The 17,641-nt window shown below is 43.2% G+C and overlaps 1 protein-coding gene across 2 annotated transcripts in view; it reads right to left on the bottom strand.

The window, feature by feature from the left end:
* Positions 1-17,641, bottom strand: part of CTNNAL1 (catenin alpha like 1) — a 155,551-nt gene that overhangs the window by 62,122 nt on the left and 75,788 nt on the right. For both annotated transcript variants that reach the window (XM_069958155.1, XM_069958156.1), the window contains exon 3: positions 830-1,017. In XM_069958155.1, the coding sequence (XP_069814256.1) occupies positions 830-1,017 (188 nt within the window). The remainder of the gene's footprint in view (positions 1-829; positions 1,018-17,641) is intronic.

Below are 17,641 nucleotides of genomic sequence, written 5' to 3'. Positions count from 1 at the left end.
TCTGTGTTGACCTTCTGTATAAAAGGAAAACAATCAAATCTCTCAGTCGAAAGTTTTAGATAAACATTGGTTTATCAAGCACAAAAAAGGAGCAATCAGTATTGTTAAATATGTGCATGAGAAGTATGTGTTTAATAAATAAGGGCAAGACAGTAATAACATACTCTTATAAAAAGAGGCCTGATGGATTATGGCCACCGGAGCACAGGGAGGAACTGATCTTAAAAACATGCTAAAGGTCTATACTATCATTAGTCACTCAATAAGTTACATTGTATTGGTTTTAATAGTTTTTTTACACCCACTCTTGAACGTCACAACAGGTATTTAACCTAAGACATAAGGAAGGGGTGACATCTGATGAAGCACGCATGAACGCAAAATAGCTGCTACGTTAATTAAGTGTTAAGCAACCCCCGTAAAGCACCTCCATGCTAGATTTTAGCAGAAGTTACACAGAATGATGAGTATCCTCTGTTTCTTCTTTTTATAAATATATGCTTTTATGTTGTGTTATATAGACATATTAGAACTAAAAATATTGAAGAAAAAAAAAAAAGATAAAGATAAGAAAATTTAAGAAAAATATTTCAGAAAATAGCTATGTTTATTATAAAATGCTTAATATATCAGTAATGAGTAATATGGCTTTAAAAACAGCAGTTCTTAGCGTGGAAGCAATAACTACAATTTGAAAAGATAACCGCCTATCCTTCTGCAACACTTGTTTACTCATACAAGAAATATAATCTGATGTCATTGATAAAAGCTGCAAAAACACATCTTTCTTCTGCAAATGGATCATGCCCATTAAAAGAAACTTAAGTACCTTGTTTCGGGAAGTGATAATTTGTTTAACGACAATCCTGTCTGCCAGCACAAGCACCTTGGTAACTGAAGACAGCAGAAGTCTAGCAGCTTTTACCACTCCAGTCTTATCAGTAAAAATCATTACTCGCCCATCAGAGTCATGGTGTTCCCCAAGGTTCATATCTGTTAACTGGGCTATGATTTCACCTGTAAGAGAAAAAAAACAGGACATATAAGACATATTAAAGGAGACGTCCGGCCAAAATTATTTTTTATATGTTATTACTTATGGAAAGTTATACAATTTTCTAATGTACATTAATTATGGGAAATGCTCATATACTGCTATTTCCCTTAATTTTGAGTATCAGGAAATGTTAGAATTCTCTCAGAACCAGTGAAGTCACGACGAAGGGTGTAATTCCTATGGAGTGTCCAGCAGGGGGCGCTCTCTATATAGAAGTCAATGAGTACCATTGACTTCTATATATAGTGCGCCCCTGCTGGACACTCCATAGGAATTACAGTGTATGTAATGTTATGCACTATACTTTTGTGACTTCATGAATACATTTATGGAATACTTTGGAGACTAAGTGTCCTTGCTCCCCAAAGTATCCCATAAATGTATTCAATGAATACATTTGCCTGGCACCGAGCAGGGAGGGAGAGAGGTGCCTGTGCATCTACCTCCCTCCTCCCTCCCTGCTCGGTACTGGGCACATATACAAAGTACTACTCCCCCATTATCTGCAGATAATGGGGGAGTAGTACCTGTGCTCGGTGCCCAGCAAATGTATTCATTGAATACATTTATGGGATACTTTGGGGAGCAAGGACAATTACTCCCCAAAGTATTCCATAAATGTATTCATGAAGTCACAAAAGTACAGTGCATAACATTAAAGGAATTAGTGTATGTAATGTAGAGTGTCCAGCAGGGGCGCACTATATATAGAAGTCAATGGTACTCATTGACTTCTATATAGAGAGCGCCCCCTGCTGGACACTCCATAGGAAATACACCCTTCGTCGTGACGTCACTGGTTCTGAGAGAATTCTAACACTTCCTGATACACTAAATTAAGGGAAATAGCAGTATATGAGCATTTCCCATAATTAACATATATTAGAAAATTGTATAACTTTCCATAAGTAATAACCTATAAAAAAAATAATTTTGGCCGGACTTCTCCTTTAATGACTGCAAATATAAATGTTATATCACATGCAAAGAGGAAACAAAAAATATCAGTTGTCTTATTTAGGATCTACAGTTTGGGTGCTCTCAGTATTAATATAGCAATGTACTGCTACAATTCTAGTCCAACACTAGGGTTAATATATTGTACAATTGTAATGACTGGTATTGACCAGTGCATTGTCCTCTGTAGCTGGACAAATCCTGAAACACGTGTATGTTACACAACACAGGATGCTAGTGTTCTCTAACGTCTCAGAAATCAGCCTCAGTTGCACACAGCACATCTGCCAGTCAACAGTGTTAAGACTACAGCATTGAACCAATCCATTCATTAATATCGGTGTTATTTACTAAGGAACATTAGTTACAGAAATATATCAAGTCATTCAATTCATCAGGCACATGAGCACTTTCCTTGCTCTCTAACAGCTAGATTAGCATAGTCTGCTGCACTTATCTTTCATATAAAGAATAAAAATAAAAAGCATGTCGGTTCATCTACAAGTCATGTACATTAGATCAGTTATTAATCTGGTAATAACAGAAGTCATGACAAGTTACGGTGTAAACTGAGCCCAAGCATGTATCCTCATGACCAATTTTTCTCTCTGTAGCCAATTTTATTTAATGTAATGATTCATGTTCACGATTAGTATGGAGCAAACTCTGCATTTAACTCTCCACATCTGGAGAAGGAGGATTTAGCTAAAGGACTGCCTGAAAAAAAAACATGGATGCAGCCTATGGGCTGTGTCCAGGTTTTCCAGGACTCCCTAGCGTAGTATCCACTTTCTTCAGGCGTGGGGAGTTAAACTGAGCGTTTGGGTTCAGAGAAGTTGCCGAACCCAGACACCTTCATGAAGCTTGCGCCACACTACACAAGGCCAAAAGCAGGTATGGCTAAATACTATGGTTTGCCTATGTAAAAAAAATATCACTTAATGAACAGTTATCCTCTCCTAGGAGGATTTTTTTATACACATTTGTCCAGACAATCATTTTTCTAATTAATTTGCTTGACTATAACTCTGTATAACTGAATGGCATGTAGGTAAGTAACCTGGATCATGATTATAAACTCTTTTTTCAGGGTAATTGTATGGCGTGTAATGCATGGTCTCAATGTCACCAATTTTTTTTTAAAGGCTATTCCCCTCAGACATTTATGGCATAACCACAGACGTCCATTTAGGTTGGATTCAAACAATGCAGTACTTGTGGCAATTTTTGCTGTAGTGCTTTTTTTTTTTTTAAATCAAACACAAGAGTTATCAATATAGTATCAGTCCTTTTTTGGATCCACTTCTGGCTTACGCTGGTTTCATAATGTATTTGTAGTATTTCTGATGCTGAGTATTGAGAATCATTTATGCAGCCATTTCTCCACTCCTTCCCTCTCACAACATTTTGGACAAGAGGAAGGTTCCACATATCACTTATTTAAGACATGCCGTGTGAACACCACAGAGGAAATCCCATTAAACACAATGGGACACTGCTTTGTTCATATTTTATTGGATTCTGCTTCAAATTACTCACCTATTCCTCAGTGTGCACATAAAAAGTGACTGATGGGTGGTGCTCAAGCAAGAAGGTTTCTTATATAGAGATTTTTACAAAAATTCTAACAGATGTGGGGTTAAAATAAGCATGGTATATGGACATACAGTCAATGGCTGCTTTGCAAATCTGTGCTTCTTCCAGCTTCTTGACAAAATAAATGACCTAGTCCAATGGGATGTTGTATTCAAATAACATTTCTTTTTTCAAAATCTTTTTATTGTTTAAGACATTTTGATTTTATGGAAAACAAACCATTGAATGATGCAGCACTCACAATACAGCAGAGAAATACGATGCGTAAGCAGTTCCATTTTGACATAGTTTAACATTCCAACAACAGTGACAAGTAGGATTAATCTCGGGGCTGGGTATGAACACAAGGGAAAAGGGGAAAAAAAAAAAGAGGAGGCAGGGGAAAAAAAAGGAGATCCAGAGAGAACACAAAAGGGACGGAAAATAGATAAGGCAGGTAGGCATGGTATTGTTGCTTGGGTATATACAATTGTAGTTTCACACTAAAAGATAATACTGCATGTCTCACTGAATTCTCAGTGGTCCCAAGGTTCCTTGAAGCTCAGCTTTTTAGGTACCATGTTGTGAGTGTAAAGTGTATTACAATTTGGCTGATTTGGTCTCACGAATAATGAAATGTCAAAAAGACCTTGTATTTAACAAAAAAAAAAGAAAAAGAAAAAAAAAGCCAATTATTCCTTGCATCTTTCTGCCTCCTATCTGTCTACTTCAAAATAACTCTGGATTAGGAGATGTTGGGGATCGCTGCAATGCCACAATTGGGGCAACATTGCAACCTATCTGGCACGTTAGCCGTTTGCAGAATGTTAAAGCCCTTATAAGCTCTATGCATCTTTTGAAGGCGGCTTCACGCCACACCTCTCTGATCACCACTGAGCGGACCTTCATCCAACCTTCCAAGATTTTTTTCTCTGATGTCAGCATCCCCTGTTAACCTCTCCCATTTGGAGTAGACAGTGTGTTTTGAGATTTTCAGAAAGTTTTCGTTCATCACCCTATAGAGGAACGAAAGAAAACTCTCTGGGGTGTCATTTTAAGATATCCTAAAAAATACTGGATGAGAACTCAGCAGTAGGCTGTGTTAGTCTAGCTTTACAGAAAGTTATCACCTGCGATCTAAAACTTTCTCTGTTCGCAGCCACCTTTTCTGCTCTACATGCATGAGCTGCCCCGCTCTGGCAATCGTTTAACAGGGTGCTATATCCTGTCCTTCTGGGAAATCAGGGTGATCCCAGAGAGGAAGCCGCATTGACATCCAGTACGGCAAGCTAAAAGTTTTCAGAGGACGCCCGGGAACGTGATTAGGCGAGTTAATATTTATTTTTTTATATTACAATCAGCTGTCAGCCGTGAATCGCTATTACACGTAGCAATGCGCGGTTGGCACCCAATGATTTTAGGTCTGAACCTAAAGAAACGGTCAGCCAATGATCTTAACATCGGATGATCGTTCTCTTTATTACAGTGAGTAATGCTGTGTTTACACGTAACGATCGTGCGAATTTGCGCGTTAACGGTCGAATTGGAACGATAATCGTACGTGTAAACGCAGCGAACGATCGAACGACGCACAATAAATCGTACATCGTGATCTTTCATCAGGTCAGCAAATCGTCGTTCATCGTACGCAAAAAATTCGCAAATCGTTCCGTGTGAACAGTCGTTCGCCGATTTAACCAATGTGTGAGATAGGCTTAAACGATCGCAAAATGATCGCAGTGCGAATTTTCGGACGATATATCGTACCGTCTAAACGCTGATCGTTATAAAAAAAAAATCGTAAATCCGACACCGCTAATCGTACGATCGGGCCAATAATCGTGACGTGTAAACGCAGCATAATAATCAGCCTGATTTATCTGATCACTCCATGTAATAGGGACCTTAGTGTCATGTGATCTGTCCATAATGTGTCTAAATAAGCTTGCTAAATTGTATCCCCTGATGTTTGCCAAGTTGAACCCTCCATCCCATCTTGTATGCATGAGTTTGTTCCAAGCAATCATGGGATGTTTATAAATGCCAAGTTGAGTCGGTTCACATCTTTATGTTTGAGCAGTAGGGGTAAAGCTTGCAGGAGATTTAGGAGCTTAGAAATACATAACATTTATATTTTTATTCTAGTTTTTGATGTGGATTATTTTCTCAAATCAGATAAAACCTTTTGAAGGATCTCTCTCATTGACTACTCCCATACTGTACACTATTGTTCCTGTAATAACACTGTGGATACCTCTGCTCCCTGTTCTGCAAAGTGAAAAGATGTCTCTCTGGGAAGCTACAGCCTATTAGCTTCCAGCAGAGATGTGTGTATTAGACACTTCGTTTTAACTCTCACACACAGAGGCATGATAAAAATAAAAAAAAAAAGCAGTAAGAAATCCCTGAATACTCATGGCATCAAAAAGAAATTCCTTGTCTAAGATGTTAAACCATAAAAAGTGCATCACATACAATCCAAGTTACCATATTTGTATTAACTTTTTAATTTTATATATAAAGAACAAAAGATCTTTGCTCCTAAAAGGAGAAGTCCGCAGGGGACAGGGGTGTAGGGCAAAACAATTACAGGCAGGGGGTGGGGGGAATAAAAAAGTAGATACAGTCACCCGTCTGGGCCCCAGCCCGCTGTCTTCCGATCTCCGCCCAGGCTAAATTACAACCTGGCTGAAGGATAATCCACTCAACCAGTGACTGGGGCGGGGCACTGCTGCAGTCACTGATTGGCTGAGCGGGCTAAATCACAACCATCTGATGTTAAACCTGGGTTGTAATGTATCCAGAACACGGGAGAGAATGACAGCAGGTGGGGTTCAGGAGCTGGGTGATATTGTCTTTTTTATTTTCCCCCCACCCCCTGCCCAAAAAAGCAAAACCTATGTATTCCTTTTTTGTATAGCTTATCACATAAATCAGCTTTTTTGGGGTACTATTACACGGAACGATAATCAGGCCGATTATTGCTCCTTGTAATAACTAAAACTATCAGCCGATGACAACGATCATCGGCTGATCGTTGATATAGGTTTGGACCTACTTTTGTTGGGCACCGATCGCGCACCGCTACATGTAATAGCGGTGCACGGCCGGGGACTGACGATATACATTACCTATCCACGTTCCAGGGCTGCTGCGGTCTTCTCCTCCCCAGGTCCTGTGCGCTCTGGCTTCAGAGGGACCCGTCAGCTGACCGGACGCCCGGCCAATCACAGGCCGCGGTGGTCCCGGCCTGTGATTGGCTGAGCGGCCTGTCAGCTGACAGGTCACTCTGAAGTTAGAGCGCGCGGGACCCGTGGAAAAGAAGACCGCAGCAGCAGCCCTGGAACGTGGATAGGTATTGTATATGGTTAAGCAAGGGCTGCAAGGACATCGGTAACTATGTCCCTGCAGCCCTTGTTTAACGATTATCGGGCCGTGTAATAGGTCCAGTAAACGAGCGACAATCTAGCAGATCGCTGCTCGTTTACAGGCATTATCGGGCCCCCATCGGCCCCTGTAATACCACCCTTAGACTGGGGTGTGTTGTTTTAAATGAGCAAAACAGCATGAATGACTCCCTTTACTGTTAAGCGCTGGAGCCAGCTGCCTACTGGGGTTGAGTGGCAGTGACATACCTGTGCTCAGTAACAGTTAGCTTGTGAAACAGAGAGATGACAAGGAGTCAACACAAAAACATACAAAACTATGTAAATATGGCATCACAAATCCCTGCTCGTCATCCTGTCACAAAGAAAATGAGCCAAAACAATGTAATCCACAAAATATGACCAGCCCTGGCATGGAGCCTGGAAACACAAACCACCCTGAGGCCACTGAAGCTAGGGGAGGCTTTGAAATAGCCCAGAAGCGGAAAATGGGATTGTTATTGCTTGAAATCCTGACTGACAGCCTGCTTGCCGAGGATGAGAGAAAGTGAACACAAGCCGGAGAAAATCAGCAGACCTCTAAGTTATTTAGGGAATGCAGCAGCCTGATTCCTAGGCTTTTCTACTGTATGATAAATTTGGTAAATCATCCAGTGTCACACTTCTGATGTTCCGCAGGCAAAACTACAGCTCAGGGACCACATAGGGAAATGCAAAGACCTAGAAAATAATGTGCTCAACTTGAGTCATGTGCCGGGGAAAAGGGGAAAAAAAAAAGACAGATCTTCTGTATTATAACATATAATTCAGTCATTCAGCTGACAATAACTAATATATTACCAGGGGCGGATTAAGGGTACCATGGGCCCTGGGCTGTTCAGAAATTGTGACCCCCACCTCACTAACCACACTGCACCTAACCCTGCCCTCTAACCTGGCTGAGAGGCTATATAACAAGTCCTCAGGCTATGTGATCTATAAATGCTGCACAGGGATTTTCTGTGGCCATTAGCCATATAAGTTACCACAGAAAAGCCATATACACCATCTACAGGTAAATAAATTATAGATAGATAGATATGTACCGTGGTTTGCAATAAATTAGAATATCAACAAAATTTTCAACAAAAAGTGACCTCATTCTATAGTCATTACATACAGATTGAACTTTTTCAAGTCAGTATTTCGGAAAATTAGAATAATTAACCCAAAACACCTGCAGTGGCTTTCTAAGGGTTATAAAAGGTCCCTTAGTCTGGTTCAGTATGCAACACAATCATGGGGAAGACTACTGACTTCACAGATGTCCAGAAGGCAGTCATTCACACACTCCACAAGGAGGGTAAGCCACAAAAGATCCTTGTTAAAGCTGGCTATTCTCAGAGTGCTGTATCAATGCATATTAATGTAAAGTTGAGTGGAAGGAAAAGTGTGGTAGAAAAAGGTGCACAAGCTATCGGGAGAACCGCAGTCTTAACAGGATTGTAACGAAAATGCCATTCAAGAATTTGGGAGAGATTAACAAAGAGTGGACTGCTGCTGGAGTCAGTGCTTCAAAAGCCACCACACACAGCCGTCTGCAGGACATGGGCGACAAGTGTTGCATTCCATGTGTCACTGCTGACCAATAAACAACGCCAGAAGCGTCTTATCTGGGCCAAGGAAAAGAAGAACTGGACTGTTGATCAGTGGTCCAAGGTGCTGATTTCATTCAGATGAAAGTAAATTCTGCATTTCATTTGGAAATCGAGGCCCCAGAGTCTGGAGGAAGAGTGGAGAGGCACAATCCAAGCTGCTTGAGGTCTAGTGTGAAGTTTCCACAATCAGTGATGGTTTGGGGAGCCATGTCATCTGCTGGTGTAGGTTCACTGAGTTTCATCAACACCAAAGTCAACGCTGCAGTCTATCAGGAAATTTTAGAGCACTTCATGCTTCCCTGTGCTGAAAAGATTTTTGGAAATGGACCTCTGCAGTGCCATCAGCTGATCGCCTCCATGCCACACCATATAGAATAAGCCCCTTTGTGTAGAATCCCCTCCATATAGAATAAGCCCCTTTGTGTAGCATCCCCTCCATATTAGTGTTGCACGATGCACCGAAATATCGATACTACTAACGATATTCTGGGCCGAAAAACAGTTCGATACCAGGATTTCCTGGTATCGAAACTTTATGTTAAACTGCGCTATTATGCAGTTTAACAAAGTATAGCGCAGAGAACACGGCCGTGTGAGTGCCGGCCGTGTTCTCTGTGTGCCGCCCCCTGCTCCCACCTGTCATCTCCTCGGCGCGCGCACCCTCTTTCCCCATCGGCGCCCAAATTCAAATAGCCGGCACATAGCTATTGCTTGTGCCGGCTATGTAACTATATAGATGCCGCTGTCACACTGACAGCGCATTAACCCCCTCCTGAGCCCGCTCCATATACAGCAGGGGTCGGCTACTGTGTGTAGCAGACCCCGGCTGTTAATGACTGCGGGCAGAGCAGGTCACGGCTGCAGAGGGAGAGCGGTGTCCGGGAGAGGAGAAGGCTGGGGGAGATGCGGCCACTACATCTGCACCAGACTATGAGGTGGTGGGGGCAGGAGGAGTGTGAGGAGGGGCGGGAGGCCGGGGCCAGCAGGAATCTCCAGAGCAGACATTAACAATGTGGGGGGTTTACAGTCAGCCTGACTCTGACTGAGGAGGGGGGCTGTAACCTGCAGATTACAGACAAATCCAGGTCACCCTGCTAGGTCAGTGGCCAGCATGCCCTGACACCAGGAATAGTAAAACTACAGCCCCCATCATCCCCCCTGCTGGCTGGTGTGTGTTATATGGCTACAACCCCCATCATCCCCCCTGCTGGCTGGTGTGAGTTATATGGCTACAGCCCCCATCATCCCCCCTGCTGGCTGGTGTGTTATATGGCTACAGCCCCCATCATCCCCCCTGCTGGCTGGTGTGTGTTATATGGCTACAACCCCCATCATCCCCCCTGCTGGCTGGTGTGTGTTATATGGCTACAACCCCCATCATCCCCCCATCTGGCTGGTGTGTGTTATATGGCTACAACCCCCATCACCATCTGATTGTTAAAGTGTAACATGACTACAACCCCCATCCTCCCCCTGATAGCTGGTGTGTTACAGGACTACAACCCCCATCCTCCCCCCTGATAGCAGTTGTGTGTAACATGACTACAACCCCCATCCTCCCCCCCCCAATAGCAGGTGTGGGTTACATGACTACAACCCCCATCCTCCCCCTGATAGCAGTTGTGTGTTACATGACTACAACCCCCATCCTCCCCCTGATAGCAGTTGTGTGTTACATGACTACAACCCCCATCCTCCCCCCTGATAGCAGTTGTGTGTTACATGACTACAACCCCCATCCTCCCCCTGATAGCAGGTGTGTGTTACATGACTACAACTGCCAACCCTGGCAGCTGAAGTGTTATTGTCCATACTACCCGTCACCTTCCTGATCACGCACGGTAAACAGAGCAAGCGCAGAAACCACCCAATTCAGTACCACATAAAAAGATGGTACTAAATAAAACTACAGATCACAGCGCAAAAAATGCCCCCTCACCCCCCAGCCAGACAGGCAAAGAGATAAAAAAAAAAAAAGTGAGTCAGAGTTGGGAAAGTTTTTATTTATTTTAAATAATGGGGACTTTATTATTAAAGTAATAAAATTAGGGGAACATAAATTTGGTTCATACTGACCTGAACCCAGGGGGGTTTCTATTCTTCTGTTTTTTTTTTTTGTTTCTTAAATATAATTTAAAGTATCGAATTGGTATCGAGCATTGAAAAAAAAAAAAGTTGGTATTGGTATCGAACTCAAAATTCTGGTATCGTGACATCACTACTCCATATAGAATAAGCCCCTTTGTGTAGCATCCCCTCCATATAAAATAAGCCCCTTTTTGTAGGGTAAAATAGCTCCATCTGTGTAGCACCCCCCTATATAGAATAGCCCCCTTTGTATAGCACCCCCCTATATAGAATAGCCCCCTTTGTATAGCACCCCCCTATATAGAATAGCCCCCTTTGTATAGCATCCCCCTATATAGAATAGCCCCCTCTGCGTAGCATCCCCCATGAATAGTCCCCTCTGCGTAGCATCCCCCATGAATAGCCCCCTCTGCGTAGCATCCCCCATGAATAGCCCCCTCTGCGTAGCATCCCCCATGAATAGCCCCCTCTGCATAGCATCCCCCATGAATAGCCCCCTCTGCGTAGCATCCCCCATGAATAGCCCCCTCTGCGTAGTATCCCCCATGAATAGCCCCCTCTGCGTAGCATCCCCCATGAATAGCCCCCTCTGCGTAGCATCCCCATGAATAGCCCCCTCTGCGTAGCATCCCCCATGAATACCCCCCCCCCCCTCTACGTAGCATCCCCCATGAAAAGCATCCCCCCATGAATAGCATCCCCCCATGCGAAAGACACAATAAAAGTATACTCACCTCTTATATAATGCTCACCAGCAGTGTCTCTCTGCTTTGGAGCGACATTGGTCTTCTCTTCTCTCCTGACCTCAGCTCCCTAGCTCCACCGCACCAACATGGATCCAGGAAGTGACATCACCGGTCAGAGAAGGCTCTAGCACACATGCCTGTACGAGCGGATATTTTAATTTGGGGGGGGGGGGGGGGGGGGGGGGGGGGGGGGGCAATGGTGTGCAGCGACAGAATTATTATAATGGGGGCAATCTCATTGGGCCCCGGGCAGGTAGCCCAGATTACCCTCATTATAATCTGCCTATGTATATTACACACACAAATCTATGAACTTAATCCCTGCATTAAGAACACATACATAATAGACTGGCGTTCCATTTATTTTGACAGTTACGGTTTGCAGATATCATGGAACAGGTTACACCAGATGGCAAACATTCTCCACACTTAAAGTGACACAGTCCCCCCTTTTTGCATTCTGACTTCTCTACACATATGTAAAGGGTAAATTTAGTAGTTTCCAAACCTTATTTTATATCATACGTCATGGTGCTTGTTCAAGTAAAAAGTGGGCGGGGCACAAAATATTGTAAAAAGTGGGCGGGGCTTCACTGCAACAGTGCCACTTAGCCCAGCTCACTGCGCAACCGTAGACCCACCCCTCAGTAATATTGACACAGGCCCCGTCCCCTCGACGTCCTTGGTATGGGCCGACTTAGAGGGGGTGGGGCCTAGACCTTTAGACCAGCCTGTTCCAATGGTCGTCCAGGGGCGGGGTCGATGTGCCTATGACGTCATGGAGGGGCGGGGTCAACAGTGGCGTTGTGGTTGGGGCTAAGTGGTGATGTTGCCGTGAAGCCCGAATAGAGTTCGCCGAACACACGTCTAATTTATTTGGCAAGCTGCTCTACTATAGTGTGTCAGTCTGTCCATCTTAGCCAATGTTGACCCTACAACCATTTCTTTGATTACCACTTTAAAAAAACAATATTTAAAACAAAATTGAGTGAATCATACATACTCACACAGATAGATATACATGTTTAGACACAAAACATGGTCACCATGGTATGCATGGATAAAGGCTTTTCTTATAGTATTTTTCCTGTATGGTGCGATACCTGTGTCATATTATGGGACAGATATGGTTGTGATAGGCTCACATTTTCACGTGAATTGTTTCTATCCAAGCAGTGACCATGTGCATTAATCTGTACCTTGGGCAACAACAACTGAGGAGAATGTAGTATTATAGCGGTTTAACTTTACTGTTTGATGTTGAATTATTTTTTTCTAATAAAGATATGTACTTTCAGAGGTGCACGTAAGTTGACACAAGTCTTTTGTTTGTAGTCTACCTGGGGTCCCTCCTGCACCCATAATGGTGTAACTGAATGGTAATCTTATCTGGAAATTAGTAAAATCTGTTACTTGGGAAGCACATGGCTCTCATACTTTGGCACTGCAAATAAGGTTGTAGGCACTCTATGGTAGAAGTATACAAGTCTTATTGTAACATAACTTTTCATGTCTTGCTGCTCATGGTGAGACTAACTATTCATTCTTTTCTTATTATCTATTCAGTTCCCTTCCCCCTGTTCGGAGCTGCTGTTTTCCGCTGAAGACACAAACTGTATGTGATCTTTTCACTCAATCTCCTCCCCCCTCCTTTCCGAGACGTCTAATATAAACAAGTCCCTCTCTGCAACTCTGTAGCATCGAGAGGCTTAAACACATTGGGGGACATTTATCAAGCTAAAAAGACGAATAAATTTATTCACAAATAAATGGCATAGGTTTCCTGTCGCACACACTGGTGCACATGGGATTTATGTAGAGGCAGTGCACCTCTACATAAATCTCCGTACTCCAGGAGCTGCGGGGACATTTTTTAATCCGGCGTTTTTCAGAAAACGCCGGACTTCATAAATGTTTCCCCATTGAGTTCTTCAGCAACTTGACCTCAGATTAACCCTCCCAGCATTACAAAGAACCTACAAAGTTGCAGATAAAGCCTGCAAGGGAGAGACAGGGGAGGAGGGGGCGTCGGCGACAAAATATCATATAGTTTTTTTGTGTCTTCAGCACAAAGCAGCATCTCAGAACTAGGGAAGGAGACTGAATAAATGGAAGTATGGAAGCAATTGTTAAGGTATGTTTACACTGAGGAACAGGCGAGGAATTGAAGAGAAACGTATTCTCTTCTTCAGCTCTGTTGGAACCAGCAAGAATTCGATTGGAAATTCAAAGCCCCATAAAAATATAAAAATGTTTGAGTGAAATACCCTTATAAGTAGGACACTGCTAATGCTACAATTTGTCACTACCGCTTGAATAAATAAATGGCACACCACAGGACCTATTTGCCTCCGCAAACCTTGATCAAGCACGGATAATAGCAGCTTCTTTTCTACCAGTGTAATGATTGATGATTTCTATGCCTATGTAAAGCATTATAAAGACTACTGTAATGTCATCAACTTTAGTGTGCAAATAAAACAATAGGATCTGCAGTTTGGCAAGATAACTTGACTGTGGTGCAGCTTTGAATTTTTTACACTCTTCAGGTCACAAAGAAAAGGCCATCGTTCCTCCCTGCCATCGATCTTCTATAAGCAAGAAATGCTGAAATGTAATTCATGCAGAATCCAGAAGCTGTTTGTCTTAGAATTATCAGTGAGGCCACATCTTAGCTGTTGTATTAGTAATGAATGATGTACAAGGAATAAATATTGGCGCATACAGAGCTGTTTGCTATGGCTGGGAATCTATTTACACAAGTAATGGAGGAAAGTCTCTCCAATAAAATGATACTAAACTAATTCTGTACTTTGACAAATGTTTAGTAAGGACATAATGAATAAAAGATTACAAGAGCATTTCTCCTTTGATGTACAAAGATAATGGTGGCAAAAAAAAAAAAAATGTGCAGGGTGACCGGTCATCCTCAGCAGCTACTGAGAAATATCGTTTAAGATTTAGATACAGACATATACAGTTTTGCACACTACAACAGTGCCCAGTTAGGTTTCAGCTAAAAAAGTCAATGTATCATCTTATTACCTTTAACTAATAGAAAAAGACTGTTAAAGTATCTATTGAGTGTTTTGTTTTCTCTTTACATATTTTTTACATTAGCAATATCCAAATCAGAAAATAACTTCTTGACTTGAGAGTGCTGTGGGCATGCCCTGCAGTATGTTAAATACTTTGTTGAGACTCCATTAATCATACTCATATATTGTAATGTTAGACATTCTATTGTATGTTCCGGTGGCTTAGATCCAGTTCTGGATTATCTGCAATATGATGCATGCCTCTCTGCCTATTCAATCCTCCATTATTTTTTTTTAACTGTATTTTTATTGAGATTTTACATTTATACATCAAAAGTAATACACAGAAACAAGAAGATGCCAGAAACAGAGTATCCCAGGATAACAGTGGTATCTAGTCATAAAATAACATAATAGCCATCGAATAACAATGTATAAGGTGAAGAGAAAAACGGGACCTCATCCCAACTGATTATAATGTGACACAGAACATGAAACAATGGACACAAGAACAGGGGGGGAAGACATTAGACACAACAGGAAAAACTAATGGGTGTGGAAAGGGTGGGGGTGGGGGGTAGGCCTAGGATTACATCAAGTAGGATCTAGGCCACAGTAGGAGTCCCACGGAGACCATATAGATTCAAATTTTGAGATGCTATTATTGAGCATTGCGGTCAGCTTCTCTAAGGATCTCAATTCCTTGATTTTAGATTGTAGGCAATCCATAGAGGGAGGGGAGGTGCGTTTCCAGTTCCTGGCAATCAGGGTTTTTGCCGCGGTGAGGATCGTCAATAACAATTTGGCAGATTTCTTACCCAGTCTCTTAGGGAAAAGATTGAGAAGACACACCGCTGGGTCTTTAGGCACTTCCACCTGCAGAACCGTAGTAGAGAGAGCACAGACCTCTCCCCAGAATCCCTGAATTAGGGGGCAGTCCCAAAAAATATGGAACTGAGAACCGACAGCTCCCAGGCATCTCCAACATTGTGGGGAGATACTACTGTGAATTTTATGGAGTAGCTCCGGTGTGTGGTACCAGAACATAAGTACTTTATAGTGCACTTCTTTATACGTTGTACATATAGATGAGGTTGCTGCCCTGCTCCAGATCACACTCCAGACTTCCGGAGGTAATTGTCTCCGGAGGATATTTTCCCACCTATCCATATAGGTATGTCTAACCTGTTCATCTCCCACCGGGGACATTAGAATACGGTAGATATCAGATATCAAACCTTTGGTAGACGTGCCAGATCTAGCCAGTTGTTCAAAGGCTGTGGGTTTAGATACTGTAAGGGATCCTAGGTGAGAGTGCATAAAATGTCTCAGTTTAAGGTAGGTGAAGTGTTCGGATGCCGGGAGATGGAACCTGTCTACTAGCTTTTCAAAGGGCAGTATGGTGCGAGTGAGAGGGTCAACAACGTCTGCAAACTGAAAAAGTCGTAATAAACCCCAGGTTCGCACAGTTTGAGATTGTAGGCCTGGGGAAAAGGTTGGAAATAGTTGGAAGGAGACAAGCGGAGAGGAGCGAGAGAAGAGGCCAAATTTAGCAGCACAGGTATTCCAAATGTGCATCGTGAATCTGATAGGACCAAGCAGGAGAAGGTGGGATGAGGTAGGGGGGGAGACATGCCAAAGGAAGGAGTTGGGGTGGGACGGGGCCAACCAAATCTTCTCAATCTCAACCCACTTCCTAAATGCCAAATAGGAGGACCATGCCGGCACATGTCTCAGGTGGGACGCCCAGTAGTACAGAACAAGATCCGGGACTCCAAGTCCCCCAAGCGATTTACTTCGCAACATTACAGACTTAGGTATGCGATGCCTCCTAGAGGCCCAAATAAATTTAAGCAAGTCCTTCTGTAATTTTCTAAGCTCCTGGAGCGGAACACGTACCGGCAAGGTCTCAAAATAGTAGAGAACCTTAGGAAGGATGGTCATTTTGACTGCCGAAATCCTCCCCAGAAGGGAGATGTAATGTGAGGACCATTTGGCAAGTAGGGATCTAATGTCCTTAAACAAGCCGGGAAAATTAGCCGAATATAGGGAGGAATATGTGGGTGTCAGACGGATCCCGAGATATTTAATAGAGGAGGAGGTCCAGCGGAAGTGGAAGGTAGAGGACAGAAGAGAGACTATAGAGCTAGGTATGTTAAGAGGCATAGCCTCCGATTTAGAGGTATTCACTTTGTATCCCGATAGTGTGCCATATTTATTCAGCAGAGCATGGAGGTTAGGCAGAGTAGTCAAAGGGTCAGACAGGGAGAGGAGGACATCATCAGCAAACAGCATGATTTTGAATTCTTTTCCTCTAATGGATGCTCCCCTGATGTCCGGGCAGTTCCGAATGGCAGCCGCCAGGGGCTCAATACATAGAACAAAAAGTAGGGGTGATAAAGGACAGCCCTGCCGGGTGCCATTCGAGAGGGGGAAGGAGTTGGACACCATATGAGGAAATTTAAGGGCTGCAGTGGGGCGTGAATATAGACCACGCACTGCCGTTAAAAAAGGTCCGGTGAAGCCAAAACAGCCAAGTGTCTCGAACAGAAAGGGCCAGCCCAGGCGATCAAACGCCTTCTCTGCATCCAGACTTAAAATAAGGGCCTCACTGGATTGCTGGTTCACAGCATCTATGATATCAATCGCACGCCTAGTGTTGTCCCCTCCCTGTCGACCAGGTACAAAACCCACCTGATCTGCATGTATTAGGGAAGGTAGCCAATTACCTAAACGAGTGGCCAACAGTTTGGTGAATAGCTTAAAGTCGGAGTTCAAGAGGGAGATGGGTCTATAGTTAGCACAATCTAGGGGGTCCTTACCAGATTTCGGGATAAGAGTTATATAGGAGTGGGACATAGAGGAGGGTATAGGGGCTCCTTGTAGGAAAGAGTTAAAGAGGGTAAGAAGGCGGGGGGTTAGTTCAGCGGGGAAAGTCTTATAGTAAAGATATGTGAAGCCATCAGGCCCCGGGGAGCGCCCCGACGGAAGAGATTTAAGAATTTCTGTGAGTTCCTCTGTCGTAACCGGAGCATTCAGCTCCTCCAGAGCCTCACTCGAAAGAGAAGGTAAATTACAATCTGCAAGAAAATCCTTGATGCGTTGGGAGCGCAAGCCCGGGTCTGAGGGTAGAGTGGAGGGCAAGGAATACAATTTA

This window comes from Dendropsophus ebraccatus, chromosome 2, assembly GCF_027789765.1.
Source record: "Dendropsophus ebraccatus isolate aDenEbr1 chromosome 2, aDenEbr1.pat, whole genome shotgun sequence".
Taxonomy (NCBI): Eukaryota; Metazoa; Chordata; class Amphibia; order Anura; family Hylidae; genus Dendropsophus; species Dendropsophus ebraccatus.
The sequence above is the reverse complement of the archived record's forward strand: the minus strand, read 5'-3'. Positions and strand labels throughout refer to the sequence as shown.